Source organism: Zootermopsis nevadensis, unplaced genomic scaffold, assembly GCF_977971745.1.
Source record: "Zootermopsis nevadensis isolate Lab colony 2312 unplaced genomic scaffold, Znev_1.0 Znev_ptg000039l, whole genome shotgun sequence".
Classification (NCBI taxonomy): Eukaryota; Metazoa; Arthropoda; class Insecta; order Blattodea; family Termopsidae; genus Zootermopsis; species Zootermopsis nevadensis.
The window spans coordinates 575,839-594,982 of NW_028259171.1; the positions used below are offsets into that span (position 1 = coordinate 575,839).

The 19,144-nt window shown below is 37.4% G+C and overlaps 1 protein-coding gene across 5 annotated transcripts in view; it reads right to left on the reverse strand.

The window, feature by feature from the left end:
• Window positions 1-19,144, reverse strand: part of LOC147871782 (uncharacterized) — a 119,733-nt gene that overhangs the window by 9,460 nt on the left and 91,129 nt on the right. For 2 of the 5 annotated variants that reach the window (XM_087360162.1, XM_087360161.1), the window contains exons 1-2: window positions 13,813-14,148; window positions 6,578-6,706 (exon numbers count right to left, since the gene is read on the reverse strand). In XM_087360162.1, coding sequence (XP_087216288.1) covers window positions 6,578-6,706; window positions 13,813-13,855 — 172 coding nt within the window. In that variant the 5' untranslated portion in view covers window positions 13,856-14,148. Of the gene's footprint in view, window positions 1-6,577; window positions 6,707-13,812; window positions 14,149-19,144 lie in introns of those variants that run through there. The other 3 variants (XM_087360158.1, XM_087360157.1, XM_087360159.1) reach the window with 2 other exon arrangements.

Genomic DNA, 19,144 nt, shown 5'->3' on the forward strand with positions numbered 1-19,144 from the left:
TTGTTCCTTCGTCGAGAAGATTAAATTCTCATGAAGGGATAAGATACACATGAGAACGTGTTCTTGATTTTGATGTGTTGTTTACGTTCAGTTCCATTTCTCAGCTCTGTTATAGACAGGAATGAATGGAAAGAAATGTCTAGACTCAGAAATCAATAGTGTTGGGCTTGAATGCCAACATACACCAAAAAACTGTGTTTCTTTGTTGAAGCTATATCAGTGTGTATTCCCTCCCTGATGCAAGAAGTAATGGAAGTGAATTTGAAGTGGTAAATATTGTAAAGAACCAGCGTTGACTTCGCTGTGCAACGTTTGATTAGAGATGCACAAAATTCTAAACAGTTTAAGATTATAATAAAAACTTTTTCACGATGTTGTAGAATACGTAAGACGCAGAAGAAATCGTGCATTTTTGCCTAAATGCGTAATCTTCAGAACTGTTTTGATATATTTCAGTTAAATTCTGTATCTGAGGTATTTTGTCCGTCTGCATGTTTCATCACCGAATGTAGATTACTTCGTATATGTTAATTAAATTTTGTATTGTTCAATTTTTATGCGAACCTGTGAGTTATGATTCTGGCTTTACATAAACATTGAATAGGCGTGTAATATAGGCCCCATCAAGGTCTAGCAGTTTAATTGCAAACATTTTTCGATGTGATGCAATTTTAACAAAATAGGATGAAAAATAATGTCTGTTCTTTGTTGGACCGAAATGCTTTTGTCCTAAATATTGAATTCCGGTGCAAAAGGTAGTTGCTTATATGCGATGTATAAAATGCCCCAGAAGTTATTCAGTGAATAAAATAAATACATTTTAATATACTAAACCATTACATACGTGAACAATGGGACTTTATGAATTAGCGAATCTAGTGCAGGTTTTCAAACTGACCACATGGTAATAAGACGTGCATATTTTTCATACAACCGTAATTTTATTGTTGGTCACCGGACAGTCCATTATTTAAAATGGCTCCATTATAAAACAATACAAATATTTGTGTCAGTTGCGGTGTTCAAATTAATGTCTCCATATTTATTATTATTATTATTATTATTCCATCCGTTTCCTCCACTTTACATTCGGTCTAAATATTACAGAAATGCCATGGGATTTACGTAAAGCATTTGATGCACAGTGTTAATACTGAATTACCCTAGAAATGGGACTGCTTTCAAATATCTGCGCCCCTAACTGAAACATCCATTGCGGATTAATTTGATGGCGGTATTAGAGCTAGGATGAGAACAAACAGGTGGTTACAGACTGTCCATAAGTTAGTGGACGATTTAAAGGGCCTGAAATTATTTATGTATAACTCATACCAAGAAAGGTACGTGCAACTTAACATTCGCGTAACAATAATATACGAAGAATTTATTTACATTTTAAACTTAATTAATTTTAGTGCTGGTAATATTCGATTCATAGCTCTGCAAGTAGACTGTACATGTTCACTCCGTGTCCGCTAGGTAGCACTGATTGTCCGTTTGGACACAGAACAACTACTATTAAAAAATGGCGTCATATTTATAGTGTTTTTGTTTTACGATTTCTCGCTTCACTGCCACGTAACATTGGGACAGCCATGTGCTCATATCCTTTGTGGGAAAATTATTCATTGCTGATGAATAATTGTGAAGAGAAACGTAAAGGGACACGAACGTCAAAGGGGTCCATATAATGGTGTTTGGTGTTTTTTCAAACACCAAACGAAGGAAATTCGTGTTGACACCGTCTGGAATTCTGTTCTCTGTACTTAGTCTCTGATGACACTGTACAAGAATTGGTGGTGACAATGGATCCTAAGACAGATGACACTTCACCTCTGTATTATTTAGTATGAAATCGGGCAGGTATCCCGAAGGATAGAACTGTCCTTACAACAGTTGATAAATAATGACTTAACCATGAAATTTATCGCAATGTTGGAGCCCTATAAATTTGGTAAATATATATATATATATATATATCCGTTTTTCACAGTTTTCCAACAGATTTATAGCTGGTAATTTTATATGTCAGACCCCGCGTCGGAATGAAATTTGTCTTTCAGCTCACTTTTTAATCATCGGCTTTGTCGGCCAACGCCCGCTGTATTTATTGTATTTTGATAGGGTCACTATAACTGGGTTTCCTAACATATTGTGCGCTTGTTTAGAGCAGCTCATTTGTCCTGCCAAAGCGAAACCCCCCCCCCCCCCTCCTACCTATGTATTTGATCCCAGAGTCACGAGAGAACGAAGCTTGGAGGCGTAATATGCTGGAACACTGGATGTATGCACTGGAATGGAGTACGAAAATGAGGTTTTAGTGACTTTTATCGGACGAAGCGAGTTCAAACAGAAAAATATGGTTCTCTTGTAAAAGTAAAATGTTATTGTTCATAAATTTACTACAGATTAATTATAACATTGAGCCAGAATTTTGAACAGAAAATTAAGGCCTCAGTAACATATTACATACACAAAACGACGTAGAATTTTAACTCTTGCTGAGACCAGTCTCATATGACATCTAACACGAATTCGACCTTTGACTTTTGAAAATGGCCCCCTAGGAGTTCGAGGTCACTGACCGGTGAATGAGTAGTGTACCTGGCTGGGTAGTAACATCGGTGACTGAAGATTCCCCAAATAACTATTGTAGTCTGGGGATCCCCCATCCGGTCACACCAGCAAAAATTAACATGAATTGGATTGTGCCGACAGATATCAGCAAAACCTCTACAGATTTATATTTTATGAAATCCGTTTTCTTGAAATAATATCAGCACACAGAAACTCCATTATCCAATATTTTTTTTCTTGCGAAGTCACTGAATATTTCCGCCCACCATCCAGGAGTCTTGGTAACTACAACTTGATGAAAGCCAGTTCATTTATTCTGGACTAAGCCTCTTGCTGCCAGGTTATATAATACAGCTTGTTGTGTTAACGGCTTATTCGTCTGATCTTAACAGACTTAAAACTTGAGTTATAATGCGGTGTTTGCTTGTACGTACCGAAATAAATGTGATGAAAAGAATGACTGTGCTCCACACACAAAGTAATTTATACCACCAAAGAACAGCCGAAAGAAAATCTCTTTAAATCCTTGCAGTCTCAACTAATCTTTTTTTCTCTCTGACGTCATCTCTTTTGAGTGAGCCAAATTTTCAGTAGCTTAAATAAAATGCATGTGAATGTTACGTCATAAAATCGCCAAAGCAGGCATCGCACTTGCCGACTCTTGTATGACAACTTGTTAAGAAATAGAGACGCTCTAACCCTTTGAAGCCAACGTTCAAATAAATAATATTTTAGAATTGTGTCCTTACTGCAAAGAAAAATACATCTCGGCATTTTAATCGTCAGCTGGTTAATTCTGTTTTGAGGAAATAATGCCTGAGCATCATATGAAACACAAACAAATCTATATAATTTATTGTTGAAGCAGGTGGGACCACTAGGCTTTATCTAACAATCGAATAAGCAAGAGTATTTCCTGAGCGAAGCAGATATATGCCTTTATTGTTATGCTGATGATTTAGTTTCTTGTAATTAAGCAGGATTTGCGGCTGTGGGGTAGATTCAACTATCAGGAAATAGTCTACTGGGGGAAACTCATAAATATTTGATTTATATAAGAATGGGGCGTGTCTTTTCCAGCTGAGTAACTATCACCTTCTCAAGAACTTCATCCAAGAGGTTATTCAGAAATATTATTATGTATCACAAAGGACTGTAAGTTCATTGGCTCCTCTGTCTGTCACGTGAAGCTACTTAACACTGTCGTTCTATCTTGTATTCTATTCGGAAGTTCTCGGCCCGCAGACGAGCCATCCCGAGAGAGACTTTTCGTGTTACTCTTCAGTCCCTCCTGTTAAATGTCGGTCGTGTCCTAAGTATTTCCTATCATTCACAAATTACCCTGCGACCAAGGCAAATAAGTTGTCGTCGTTAAATAAACTATTAATTAATTCCGTAATACGTTGTATGCTTGTTAATATCTTGTGTGTACCTCAGTAACATGTTACGTCAGACAACCGTGTCCTGAGGGATGATGAATATTCAGCATTTATCAGGGTCTTTGAAGTGTTCTGTAATGCAACACACAGAACTTCGGAATTTACCAATATGCGGGCTGTAGGAAGGGACCAAGACCATAATTAGGCACAGCTTGCAGTAACTGAAATGTGGGATTCTGCTCGTAATACTTAATCAGTGGGGAGAATGTCGTGGTCCACGGGTTGCTTGTGGCCTGATGGTATACCAAATCTTGCCTGCGGATTAATTTTACGAACTAAAAACTAATAGTATATATTTCAGGTCCGCAAAGCGACGAATATGAATATGACAGCCTTTTGAGATATTACGTCATATAATCGCGTAGAAATTGATCGGCGTTTCAAAGGTTCGTACTGGTTCCATCATCCCTTGTAATGGAAACAGCACCTCTGAAACGTCGATCAGTTTCTACGAGAATACACGGCGCAATATCTCAGAAAAATGTACTGAAAACTAACAACATTGATAGTTACCAACTGCAAGCATTGAAATCAAATTCTGCACCCTTTAATTTTAAGAATGCTGTCGCAGAATATCACATTTTGTGATAATTTAAAACTTAACATAACGTAATTATTGTTATTTGGGGTTCTACGTATCTGGCCGCGTAATGCGTCGAAAGTGGCCTTCGCAAACCACCAAATTAAATAATTACATTGTAAAAGTGTGATTTGCGCTCAGCACAGTCCACAATGCGTTCAGTGTTTTACACTTTGTACACCTAGAAAACCCACTTCTCCTCTCTGTACAGTGTTTGAACGCCCATTGGCATAATATCGCTCTCTGTGCGTAGGAATGCAAAAGTGTCACTACGTTCTGACTTTCAAACCAACATTTTAATGATACACGAGCCGGCTAGACCTTCCAATCAACAAGTCTCATTAGCGTGTGACAAATTATAATATTGTATGATGGCCCGTCTGAATTCACAGTTAATTACAGTATTTATATCCACTCACTCAGTGCATATTGATGTTCGATTTCAGGATCCTTGACCTTCGTTTAGTAATTATATAACTAATTAACAGCGATTATTTTCTGATGAAGCCACGTGTGGTCATCGATATGAATCTTTGTTTAGCTGCAATTTTAAAGACTTTTATAAAAATTAACATTCATTGACATTCACAGTTTTCAGTAATCGGGGCAAGATGTATGCCTCACTAGCTTGCGGGCAGAACGGGGAAAAAATGCGTATACTATGCAAAACAAAAACATCACCTGAGACAGCGAGCTGTAACATGTTGCAGCAGGGAAATAATATTTATAGCCTGAATGGTATCACTTCTTCATCTGCTGTCCCTCTGATCCACTTGCCATAAACTCGTAATGGTCGTTTAACGCACTGATTCGTCCTGACTACTATACATATGTATTAAAATGTAAGATACGATATAAAATTAAATTTGATATTGGTTTTCTTAAGCTGTCTCTACAGGGGGCTTCACGTGCCTTATTCTTGTTTTCACTGTATGTTTCATATGCATTGGGTATAACACAAAACCAGTCACGGTTTCGAAAAAGCGTCTCATCCGATTTATTTTTAGGATTTAAGCTACGTCCTTTGCCCCCTGATACTCACTGCGTATGTTAAGGCTTTGACCGGGATGTTCTTTTGTTAAATCTTATGTGGTACCGCCTGATTCGACTTCTAATGGTTAAGTGAAGTGTTTTCTTCGCGGTACGGTCTGGATTCGTAAATAATATTCAGACGAGCTTCGGCTTCAAAGGGTTAACCCAGCTGATTTTCGTAATGGTGAGGTGTAGTGTTTTCTTCGCGTTACGGACTGAATTCATAAATAATATTCAGACGATCTTCGGCTTCAAAGGGTTAACCAGCTGATTTTCGTAATGGTGAGGTGAAGTGTTTTCTTCGCGGTACGGACTGAATTCATAAATAATATTCAGACGATCTTCGGCTTCAAAGGGTTAAGCCCTTGTATTATTTCCTTGGCACAATTTTTGTTTCGGATGAAGAATAAACGTACACAAACCACGTATCTGAGTTTTTTCTGTAGTGTTTTTTTCCCTCAGTTATACAGCGTGTTCTAGAAATACGATGATTTAATGAATTTATAACAGAGTCACTGGGCTGGTTACGCGCTACTCTTAAATCCACACTTCAAGACCAAGAAACCTCCGAAAATGAGAAGGCGAAAACCCACAACTAGGTTGTAGAGCCAGCAAACAACATTGAATTTATAACACTTGCCGTTTTACTGTACAATAGAAAAATTTAGTTTTCCTGAACGAAAATACATTTCCTGGGCCAGACTTGGTGTCTGTAGAATGTCTGAATTTAATTAAATACCTAGATAAAGTATGTAATAATTTATTTGAATACTCATTTATATATTTTTGGTGTTACGCCATATGAGGCTCATAGGTAGATAGAAACGTTTCGGAGACATATACTGTCGCCTTCTTCAGGGCTTAAACGTAGGTATCTACTTACAAGTCTAAACCCACTGAACAGTAAGTCATCTTCAGTGGTAGTTACTTAATTCATAACAGAGCGTACCAGTAGGAGGGATCCACGACACAGCTAGCTGCAAAAGCCTTCTGTTTGCGTTGTAGACCTGGGCCTTGGCAGTAAGGTTCGTAACCGGGTCCGGGTAAGCCATTTTTGTTGTAGATTCTCGCTGTAAACCTGGGAAAAGAAAATGAACCTTATCACAAATCATTGGCCGTGAAGCAAATGTTGAAGTTCGTGTGATCCTCCCCATCTGATACATGGAATTATTGCAAGTTATCTTTTCGGTAAAGATCTCCCCATGTGAAGACCGGACCAAAGTAGTTTCTTGTGTGTTTTGCATGAAACCTATTACATGTAAAGGGTTTCATGTAACTATTTTTATAAGCGTATGACTCGTCTAAAGTGGGCAGATTTCGGCCTTGCCATAACTGTAGCAGACATCTTGAATGAGGTCTGTAAGTTTTGGAAATATTCTGGGCGGGAAAGTAAATCCTCCAAGTACACTCCATTGTCTACAAATTTAATAGATTGTGTCGCCTTTTTTGTCATTATTTAGCAGAAAATTTCCAGGATAATTAAAAATATTTCTATTTTTTATAACATGGATTATAAAAGCCTTTGATCCTGAGGAAGGCTAGGATAGATTCGCCGAAAATTATACTTTTATTAGCTCAATTAATTATAATCACCTGCTTTGAAATTGCACTGTTTAATATATATTATTCTGGCAATAACCGATATATACATTGTGAGTGGGAGGGTGGGGGGAGGGTGAGTTTGCAGATGAAATGGAGATCATTAAATTAATTTAATACCTCTAACCCGACAGATTGCATTTGGTAATTCTAGTGTCTATGCGTGGGATGCGTTAAACATATTTATATTACTCTTGTGTAATTATGTCATGTACTCTCTTCTCTTCAGCTTCTACTACTACTACTATGGCGTAACAGCCCAAAATTAAGCCCTAGTCTCCTCTCTCTTCAGCTTCGCTATTACAATTTTGTACGCATTTATCATCTCCAAAATGCGCGCTGCATTTCTAGCCCATCCTCCTTGATTTTATCGTCCTAATATTGGATGAAGAGTGAGTCCGTACGTAGTATTGCTAGAATAGTGAAATCAGGGATGATGCTGTAAGATGAACACGTAACATGGATCCGGTATACAAGATATGCAGGTAGAATTTAGGGGGTAAGCCCTTTGAAAGACGTGGGTCTCGGAAGATAAAATTACCGTACGTGGAATATGGTAACTGGATGAAACTCGCTCAGTGTAGTCTCTGTGACTGGTTTTTGCTGATAGCAGGGTTTTTTTAAACTTCAGGGTTTTTTATATTTACTACTAGACAATTGGCTGTTACCGCAGAATTGAAACTTTTGCTTTGTAGAACTCGTCGCTGATTTTCCCTTTGCTCATTCATGCAATACAAAGGAGCTCCCTGTTGAACGAAGGCGCTGTGCAACAAATACAATCGACCATTGCATCGTCTTTGTGCAGTTCCTCAAAAAGGCTGTTTCATCTTTCATTTATTGTATCACACTTAAACCGCCATTGGAAATGTTTCTCTGACTTCATAGAGTACAGTCACAAGTCACCCGTATGATTCTCTCAGACGTTCCTTGATGCTGACTTTTAACTTCTGAACCAAGAACATAAAATGGTCTGTGCTTGCAAAACTGCATGAAATTAAAACTCTTATAATTTTATACAAAATCCGTCTTATTGTTTTACATAGTCAAATATGTATCTAAAGAATTCTCCAGGCTGGCAATAAGTAATATGATATCGGTAAAAAGTAACTTTCGATCTACATATACGTTTCTTGTCGACGTTTCCCGACTAAAAAATTGTGCATACCCTTTCTTACATTCACATATTTACCTCAACATCCTGTTCTCAAAAATCCTCTAACAAAATAATATAAATCATGTTTTGCTGAGTTAGAACCTTGCACGTGTGAATTATATTGTCGACGTTTCGGTATATCCTGAAGTTCCACGCCCACGAAAGCAATCGGTAGCATTGCGTTATGTGTGTTTTAGTGGTTGTATTTTTAGATAGGAGGTGTGCACATTCAAGGAAATGCTACTCTTCAAATTTTAAAAGACTCGAATGGATTGTAAATACCACCATTCTCGTCACGGTAACCAAATCCCGTTAAACTCTTGCATTATATTAAATGTTGTTGAAGAGCTGTTATTGTGAGGTATACAAGAGGGTTGTTACGAATTAAATATGTACTTTACTGGATAAATTCCGAGTTATCAAAGTTTTAAATTTATAAAGGGAACAAATTCGTATATTAGTTTAAATTCGTGTGCGTTATATATTTTATGGGCTGTTTAAAAGAAATAAATGCTTGATTGGTGGTTTCTGGTGATTTCCGAGCCGTTTTTATATACCTTGTAAAAAATTTAAGAAGTAATTTTTGTGTTAGAATTTGTTTTAGGTTAGGTTTCCATTAAGATTTATCGGTGGCATTTAATTTTGTCTCTTTTCGATCACGAAGTACAGTTTGGCTCATATTACACGAAGCTCTAATCAGAGTTATAGATTTTATTAATTTTTAATCGTTCAAAAATAGTACACATGATTATATGCAGAATGAATGTTGAGTACCCTCTTTTTTTCTTCGCTGTACCACGTGACGTATTAAAGTCACCCTTACTGTCCTATCAGACGCTTTGCATGTAAATACGACGCTTCGGCAATGCATCCTGTTAATTTATCGACCAAAAGTCAGTTGCTTGTTTGATTAAATGTTGCCTTTGTAAAGACGTGGTAATGCAGTACAGTCACGTTTGAAAGCGAAGATATGAGAAAATGTGCAGAAAGAGAGGAACACTTGATGTGATTCGAAAAAAAAAAAAAGGTTGGTAAGAGTGTATAAAGATTGTTTCGTGGGGCTGCATAACAGAGAAACTCGAAGGCGCTGGACATTCTCCCTGTATGTTTATAATTATTAATCCATTAACCCTTCGAAGCAGAGAGAGAGAAGTGTTATGAAGGATAGCAGAAGAGTAGAAACAACAAGAAAATTGCGGGGAAGAAGAAGTGGGAGAGACTTTATTTTTGGCGGGACAACGAGAATCCTATAGTTAGAAGATTCCGATGCAATGTGAGCACTTGATGACAGACGAACTTTTGATTTTGTTAATAATTACTGTTGAAGCTATAATTTCTCGAATTCAAGGCTACGCTAAGTAGCTTGTAGAAATTCGGATTTTTGTTTCAGAGTAAACATTATGTATCTCCATGGCAACGAACGTGTTGAAGGGATTAATCGCCACTTACTCTGAGAATCATTACGAACTCTATAAAACCAATATGGAAAAAGTGCAGATATATTACTCGTAAATGTTATAGCAGGCGCTACATATATTTACCATTGAGTCATAAAAGGATAGGAGGCTGGGTAGAACCCGGAACTGCCATGGAAGTGAGAATCTTACCCCCAGTCAATCAGTGAATAGATTGTCACTTTAGTGACAGGTGATTAACATAGGGTCAGGGTATACGCGACTGAAATCGGTTCTGTTCACGAAGCATACAGTATAAGGTCACAGAGTTTTTAATCGAATCCAAAATCCCGCACTACTGGATTTTATATTTTCACGGCGGTGAAAATGTCGATTTTTGGCTTCTGAGTTGTGTAGACTCCAGAGATGGTGGTTCGTTTCTCCAGAACGTTGGTATCAACCAATAAGATTCGACGTCACAGACCATATGACAGGAACCCACTAATATATATACTTTTAATACTCTTAACTCATCTGCAAGGGTGTGGAAGAAGGAGTTTGTGCCGTAATTTGAGACATTGTCTTATGTGGAGGGACTGAGTAAAACCACGAAAAACTTCAGTCATTGTAGCTGATATCTGAGTCAAGTTTTGGAGTAGGAACTTACGAACGCCAAGAAGACGAGCTAAGCACTCGACTGCAGCGTTTGGTAAATATTCTTTAGAATTGTTTTTGTGACGTAATTACACGAGGACTTTAATAACCCAAAGCTGTGAAAACAATAGAAATTAATGTATATGCCGGTTCGAATTTTTAATGCTTATAGGGAATCTATCTGACAAGTTTTTTTTTTTCGCTCGTACTATTTGAAGCTACAGCGATGTAAAATTTCTGCTACATCATTTGTGTTTAAACAGAAGGTTGCACAAAATAATACTGCTCCTCTCTGTTTAAAACATAAAATTAATCTTCTTGCGTGTAAGAGCATAATTCCAAAGCCTCTGCCTCATTAGAACCCACTGACAATGCAGACAAACACGGAAATACATTTTGCGTTGTTTCGCTACTTTGTGTATAAAGATTAAATTATGATCGCGTCTGTACGTTTTGCGCCACTTAAAATTGGCGAGTGACGTTTAACGACTTGACGGATTTTCATTAGATGCTCATGCCTCGGAAAGCCACCTCGCCTTTGTACTTTCAAATTTCTCAGTAATAGCAGTATCGCCGAAACGTCTGAAATTCCGAGAGATATAAATGACAGTAGAGATTTCTGAAATTGTGTGTGGTAATAGATCAAAAATACACATATTTAAAAAAAGTTACATCCGGCGAATATGAAGATGAGATTCTTCTGGGATGTTGGTAAAAGTTTACCGACGTTTCAGATATGTTTACTGCCTCCATCATCAGGGTGGTGAAGACATTAAGCACCTCTAAGATGTTGGTAAATATCGACGCTACTTGTTATGGATGGGACAGTATATCACAGTTTTCCTCACATCTTCAGGAACGACTTTTCTCAGCAAAGATAATTTGGCATAGATATAGAAATTGTGTGTCGGATATTAAGAAAATCAAGTGTAAACATATGATTAGGATTAAATCGCCCTCAAGGGTTCGAAGGTGAGATTTCGTGTTGACGGTAAGAAATTTTCAGATCCTAGGAGGTATCATTTCATAAACTGCTTGGAGAATTTCCCATAGAAATCTGTTACGCCTTTAGTCACACGATAAATAATATCCTATTCCTTTTAATTACTTTTCTTACTCATTTCTTTAGAATTATGTAACTGTATAGAATTAGTTGCGAAATAACATATTTCTTTTCGCGTTGACATAATTAGTGATGTGCTTATAATTAATGCGTTTGCTAAAAATATTCAGATTTTCTGAAATTCATTCCTTTAAATTTCAGTGCATCACAGTCCATGTTCGTAATTTACATTTTAATTACGATATCTTGAAACTTCAGTGGCCCAAATTCGTTATACTACGGCCAATTTTTAAAACTCTGAGCTCTGTCCGCTGTGCTAGGAAAATTATAATAAAGTTTATATTTTCGCGTAATACGCTTTCTGTTAATAGAAATATCGTCAGATTTAATTAATATTATCCAAAATTAAATGTTAAATTAAATGTTTAGATGCTATTTATCGAATAATAATACTTGAATAATTCGTTTTGTTACATCCTGGTATTATCTTTTTTTCCAGATACTGTGAGATCACACACGTGCTCTGTAATGGGGGTATATTTTTTTACTTCAGACTGATGCAAATGAGTGTCGCATGTGATTTGATACTTTGGGGTGTATGGGTAGACAAAATTTCCGTGAAATAGAGCAGTACGAACGCAGACAGGCTCCAGGGCCCTCGCTTCAGCGTATCAGTGACAACTTTCTGTCGGACTCCAGTCTGTGTGCTGTGCGTCATCCACAGATTTCAGCCAGGGGCGAGCGAGAGTTTTCGTTTCTCGGGAGAAACATGAAGATGGCGTTCATTTCCTTTTACTAACTCTTGGAATATTCTCCCATTTTCTGGCCACGCGTTCGTGGCTTAAGTTTCAGTTTCTCGCCATCAGAGCGTGTGCATTGTTCCTACTTGGAAATTCGAGAGGTATTTACCCCAACGTTTGTCGTAGAGCTGATCGCAGAGGTCTGTCTTTCAGTATCATGGCTCTGAAGCCGTTCTTCTCCTATTCTGCTCAGTTTCCAAACTGCATTAAGTCGATAAATCGGTTTTCGCGCTGTGAGCATACGTACGTACATACAAATAACTTCAATGACGTGGTTTTCTCGCGTCAAGTAATTCAGTTTTCCTTTTGATGGTGAATATTAAACGATCAATTAATCAGGACATGCGAAATTCTTTATGGAAATAGGTCACATACGGATCTACAAAGTTTCTGTATAGATGTTTTCGTATGTTCGCGTAACGAGGAGCTTCGTAATTTTGACTGTTTCGGAAATTCTGTAGCGCTAATCAGATCGATGCGGAACGTGGGAGTTCATACAAAACCTTTAGTCGGTAAACCTTAATGCATGTGCGCAGATGGACGGACTGTATTTGAATTGATCTCAAGGCAAATGGAGTGCGAATGTGTGAGTTGGATAAATCTAACTCAGAATAAGGTCTACTGGTTAGCTCTTGTGAACACGGTAATGGACGGCGGGGAACTTCTTGACTAGCTGAACAACTGTTAGCTTCTGAAAAGGGATTTACAGCATGGAGTTGGTTAATAGTTAGGTGTATAAATTCTTGTGTCTTACCCTTAAACGTGCTCGTAATCTGTATTTACTAGAGTAAATAATGCACAGATTTGGATCATTACATTTTATAATTATTAATTTATAGTTCTCGCTAGCGTCACCAGAAGGAAAGTAGGCGTCATAGCGTTATTCCCGGCACTTGTAATTGTTATAGACGACTCTCGGTGTGGGTACTGTGCCTATCCATGCATGACGCAGGCAATGCGCGTCTTATCGTAAAGGCACCTCGTGAAAGGTAGAAATATAGTTTAGTACTTCTTCATACGTAAGGAATCATTGGAACATAAATGAATTAGAAATGTAAAATTATTGCCAATTACCTTTAATAGAGAAAACGTCGTTTGCCGTAGGCTCGTAGTTACGTGTTCCTTGACGAGGAAAAGGTGAAACGTTTTGTCATACTTTTAGTGTCCCATGTTTTATTAGTCTGTTTTGCACAAAAACATGTTTACGACACATCATAATGAGCTCGCGTTTGTGAACTTTCTCGTCACCGCCCGTCTGAAGTGATGTCAAAAAATAAGCCTCCCACCGTCCTCCAGCCATGACAACTCGTTGCACAAACTCTTAAATTGGAATAAATGTTAATTTATCTTTGCAGTTGTGCGTCTTCCGTGTTCTGAATGTCAGACATGCGCAGTTCAAGGCTTTTTTAAGTCTTCTTCACCTTTCTCTTGTTAACACTAGGAATACGTAAGTGCGATTCCCTGAAAAGTATTACCGAGCTTTTAATAAGCGACTAATTTAAAATTTAAGAGATTATTTACCTGCGTCTTTTTCTGGGAATGGCGTCGTTTCTTTCGGCCCCATAGTCGGAACCTGTGAACAAGAACAAAAAATAATTTAACTTAATATACGATGGGGCGTGGAGAAAACTGCAAAATGATGAGCTTAAAAATCTGTACTCCTCCCCCAATATTGTCAGGGTGATTAAGTCGAGAAGAATGAGATGGGCTGGGCATGTAGCGCGCATGCATGAGACAAGAGGTGTGCACCGGGAAGCCTGAGGGGAAGAGACCTCTGGGGAGACCTAGACGTAGATGGGAGGATAATCTCAAGCAGGATCTATGGGAGATAGGAGCTGAAGGAGACTGGATTTTGTTGGCCCAGGACAGGGTCCGGTGAAGGGCTTTGGTTAATTCGGTGATGAACCTTCGGGTTCGGTAAGGCATCTAGTTAGTTAGTTAATTTATAAATATTGTAAGTAAGTGTTGGTATCTTGGTTGGTGATTAGTTGCTGTTTAGGGAGTTTGAGCTTTATGCAATAATGACTATGTATGTTTAATATTCTAAGTTCATGTTATATAAGCACTCAGTGTATTTAGGAATACTGTCTTTGTGTATAAGATATGTTTTAATTGTGGCACAGACGCAGGTACGTATTAATAAGACTTCTGAATTTTATAGGTTTATTCTTACTGTTGTTTATGTTATTGGATCTTCACATTAAGAGGAAGATATGTTGAGAAATTATCTTATAACAATGTTCTGAGGAGAATATATGGACCAAAAGTGGTGGAAATAACTGGATGTTTAGAAAATTTCGTAATGAGAAGATTCATAACTTTCTATTTCAAATTTAATTAAAGTAATCAAGTCTGGTAGGCGAGCACGTACAATGCTCGGTCCTTTCGCGAAATTAATTTTCAATTATATTTAAAAGAATGCTAATTAACTGGTTATTTGTGGATCGCACGCGATATCCAGGTTTGCAGACTTTTGTTTGTTTGTTTGCGAATCGCGTAAATTTTACTTCGAATCGAACGATAATTAAACTGCAGCGTTATAAACACGCTGACTAAAAATTTCGAACCTATACTAGGGGTATTACGCAGATGACCTTTTACTGTTAACAGAAATATCTCGTGCAGAAATCTGTTGTAGAGTCTGATCGTTATCGTTTCCCGCAGTTCTGTATGCCTGACACGAGGCTAATTATTTCACTCGTACACTACAGTCCGTTTTGAGCACAACAAATCAATATTGATCTAAAAGTATGTAGAGAAACGTTTGCGATATAATTGAATTTACTCTGTGTCGTCGTTGAAATTATTTATTTTTAAGGAGATTCGTTCAAAGTAACTTTCATGTTTTAAGGAGTGCGTGTATAAAATTGTTATGAAATGAGCTTAAAAGATAAGAAGTGATAAAACTACATAATGAAGAACTCGTTATTAAGTAAGGAAGTCGCGTATGAGCGAGACGTGAAGGAAACTTTGGAGGTCTAAAAGTGCATACAGAGTGTTTGCCGTAAAACCTCAAGCTAGGCCTCTTGTAATAAATACTTTAACAAAAGCTAGTCTTACAAGGCAGACTACCTTATTGCGCAATCTAAATTTTTCCGTGATTTCGTCCTTCCTATCACAGCTTCCATTTTAGTCAAATTCTGTTTACATTTCTAGGTTATTTTGTGTAACAGAAACTTGACTTATTTGAGGAAAAGAATGTTAATATCTCTGTAATATGTGTGTGTATTTATAAAGTTAAACCTCTCCAAACACCTGTCTCTTCTGAAGACTTCTAAAAATTGTGGGAGAAATTAATAAATTTGAAGAAAGTCTTCGGACGTTTCTTCTAAACCTACATATATTAGGTTAACAGTTGAATGTGAAATTACATTTCACCACGTCAGAAAATAAATGGCACGTAAATTTTATATTTTGGTAACTTGGCATATGTCGTATTTACTTGTGATGCAAATAATAAAATACGTGGGTATAAATGAATATGCGAGACACGGTTAATATTGAAACGACATGTAAATAAAGAAAGAAAAAGTTTTAATGTCATAAACTGATGGTAATTCCCAGGATTCTGTATTACAGTGAGATATATTGATCTTATATACGTAGATACTAAAATATATTTGTCGAGATACGTATCCTCGCAAGCTCCCCGTATAATGGAAGAAATCAAAGACGTATATCAAGTTTAAAGAACCTGTAGTTACACCCCTTTGACTGATGGTGGATTTAGAATTAAAAAATCAACAAGAATTAGCATCAGTGAACAAATACACAGTCCACCAGAATTGTGTCTTGTTTTCCTCTGTATTGCAGCAGTTCATAAATGAAAACCCTAAACAAAATGCTGGGCACTAGTTATATTTCCATGGCCCTGGCGAGCTATTGGCTTCGTTCTGGAGGGTGAACAGATTGAAAATTATGTACACGCTCATAGAATGACGTATATTGAAAATGCAGTAGAATTATTAATCTAGATGCCCTCGCAAAGAGCACTGTGTATGAAAACGGTTGGATTTTAAAATATCTGTGTTATTACTTTCTTATATTTTGCTGAGTAGGATATTTTGAATGCTTGAAACGTTTTTCATTTGTGTCATTGTCGTTTATATCCCTTCATGGAAGTGACAGGCAATAGAACATAAATGTTCAAAATCTCTTAATTCTTAAGTCTCGTGTTTCACATAGTTTGAAGCCAGTTCTTAGAAATCGCAGTATTGTCATTCTGATTCCAAGACCAGATTATTGTCCAGAGGTTGAACTCTGAGTAACCATGTTCGCCCACTCTCGGCCCCTGGCAACTCCAAGAAGTGTGGGCTGTGAATTCCACCTCTGTAGGCTGGATTATCATCTCTTGAGCAAACACGAAATTCACAGAAATTGTTACATCCACTATCGCTTACATGCGCCCGTTTATATAACTAGACCAGCGAATATTTTCAGAATGTTTGTTAATGTTCAAATTTATCCACAATTCCTGGAGGATAGCGTTAATGTCTATATTTGTGTTTGGGAGGGGGGTATTTGGTTCGATTATCGTCAGGTAGCGGTAGCTTCATCCTCAATGCCATTGTGCATGGTTTTTATATCTCTTCCGTCTGATGTTGTGACTTAATATTGACACAAAATTCATACATGATCATCCAATCTGTTCAGATGGTATTAAGTCAGGTTAGGTTAGGTTCAGTTTGGTTAGGTTAATTTAGTGTAGTTAAGATTATATCACGTCTCGCTACGTGAAGTCTTGGTGGCGTGTACGTGCCTTCTACGTCACGCTACGTAACCCCTATTACACGTTAAGTCATGTCTACGACATGACAGAAACGGTAGGTACCATGTGAATGTTATCAGCCTTCAAAGTTATAGTTCTGTCATATCATGGCGTTACTAATTCGATTGTCTGGTTAACATTCGTGGAGCTGTGAACAGAACAGGTGTGAAGCTGTCAATAATAATTTGCGATTATTAGTAGCATGTTACCTGCTTACGTCACTAAGCTACAAGTGTTAATTATATATCATCAAAGCCAGTGCGGAAATGTCTTTAGCTTTAGTTCCAGAAAGTGATCAAGATATTTTCTGTCGCCATAAATGATCAAACTGTCACTGGCCTGGGAGCAGAGAAACCTATCTCAGATTTCTCATTATCCATGAGCACATGCGCTGAAATAGGTTATGTGCGGTACGCTACATTTTTATTATCCATGTCGAAGTGTCGGTGATTGCTTTAAATTTATGTGTCCTATGAATTTTCTCTCTGACTGCCCAACGTTCGGAATTAATACGTTCTTGGGAGACATCACTTTGCATGAAAGATTAAACACTGTTGGTCTGTAGACCCCTAGAGGTACGATCTGCTTTCTTGTGAAAACATTATTTGTGATTAATTCTGAACTAAAGATATTTTCATTGAGACATTCAATTTTCTCTTGTTCACAGCATCGCTGGTTTTCTATTTCTCCCCAGATAAGTGTGGTATCAGGTCTGATGTTCACTTGATATTCTCAGAAACGTAGTCACTGACCTGAGGACGGAGGTCTAGACACTTTACTGAGGCATTTTACTTCTGTACTGTCAAATATAATACGTAAAAGTCTCATGTTTATCCAGTAAGATTTTGTGTGAAATTGCTCATTCAAATTTCGTTCATTTTCGGGACATCAGAAATATAAAATCTGGATAGTACTCCAATTAGGACAGGACTGTTTACACATGACCTCCCTAACTTTACAGTTTTTAATTTCTGTATCTTCAGTAATATAAATATGATTCTCGCGCAAATTTCTGAGACGTCATTACAGTGTCGCTACTTAATGTCAAGCGCACAGGCTTATGCCTTATATTTCGTTAAATGTACAATATATTTTGATGAAGCTTCCAATTTAGAATTATACGATGTATGTTACTGAGATCCCTATCATCGCATTATTTCACCGAGAAAAGTTTTGAATAGGTCTAATCTAATGGATTTATATTTGAGTTTATGTAAAGAAGGAGTCTGATGGAGGAGTATTAAAATAGGATAAATATTATCTGACAACCTCACCAATGCCAAATTTAATCAAAATAGGTTACAGTTGTTTCGGAGATAAAATATGCAGACTGGAGTGGGCTCCTCCAAAATGTCTGCAAGAGCGAACTTAATCCACGTTTTTGTAGCATTTAGAACCACGAGTCTTGTATATGATGGTAATTTCATATTCTGTAACCCAGTGGTGATTTATGTTACATTATGTAGTGTCATTTGAACCTGAAAGAATTATTAGAGAAATTTAGAGCGTTCATAACGAGAGAAAATTCATATTATGTAGCCTTTGGTTTACCAGGTGTGTTGTAATGATGATGAAATCGAGGCGTTTACGAAGAGCTGAGTGTACGGCTAAGGTAGGGGACACAAAGAATACAGACGGAATTTTGGTGTTGAAACCTGTTATAGAATATTTACGTGCAAGTTTGAGGAAAAAATCGTGGGGTAATATCAAGGTAGATCATAGGAAAATGGTTTTCGTGGATGTGAACCAGATGTAATTACCACAGGATCTTGTCCAAAGACTGGTTTTGCTATTACGTGTTGAACCTTTGGCTTTTGCTACCTCTGAGTTAGTGTTACGCGAGGCTTAATAGAGCAGAGACCACTAGGAGTTACAAAAGAGACTACAAATTTGAATTTAATTACACTCGTTGTAACAGAAGGCTAGCCTCTAGTTGAGTACTGTCACAGAGTAAAATGGCTAGTGCTGTGTAGTGCCTACAAACACAGCCGGAGAACTCTGCCATATATCGAAGCTTCAGTTCAAGAGTGAAACACTTGAAATGGCCAGAGGCTGAAGACACATAAGAATTAAATAAACATTAAT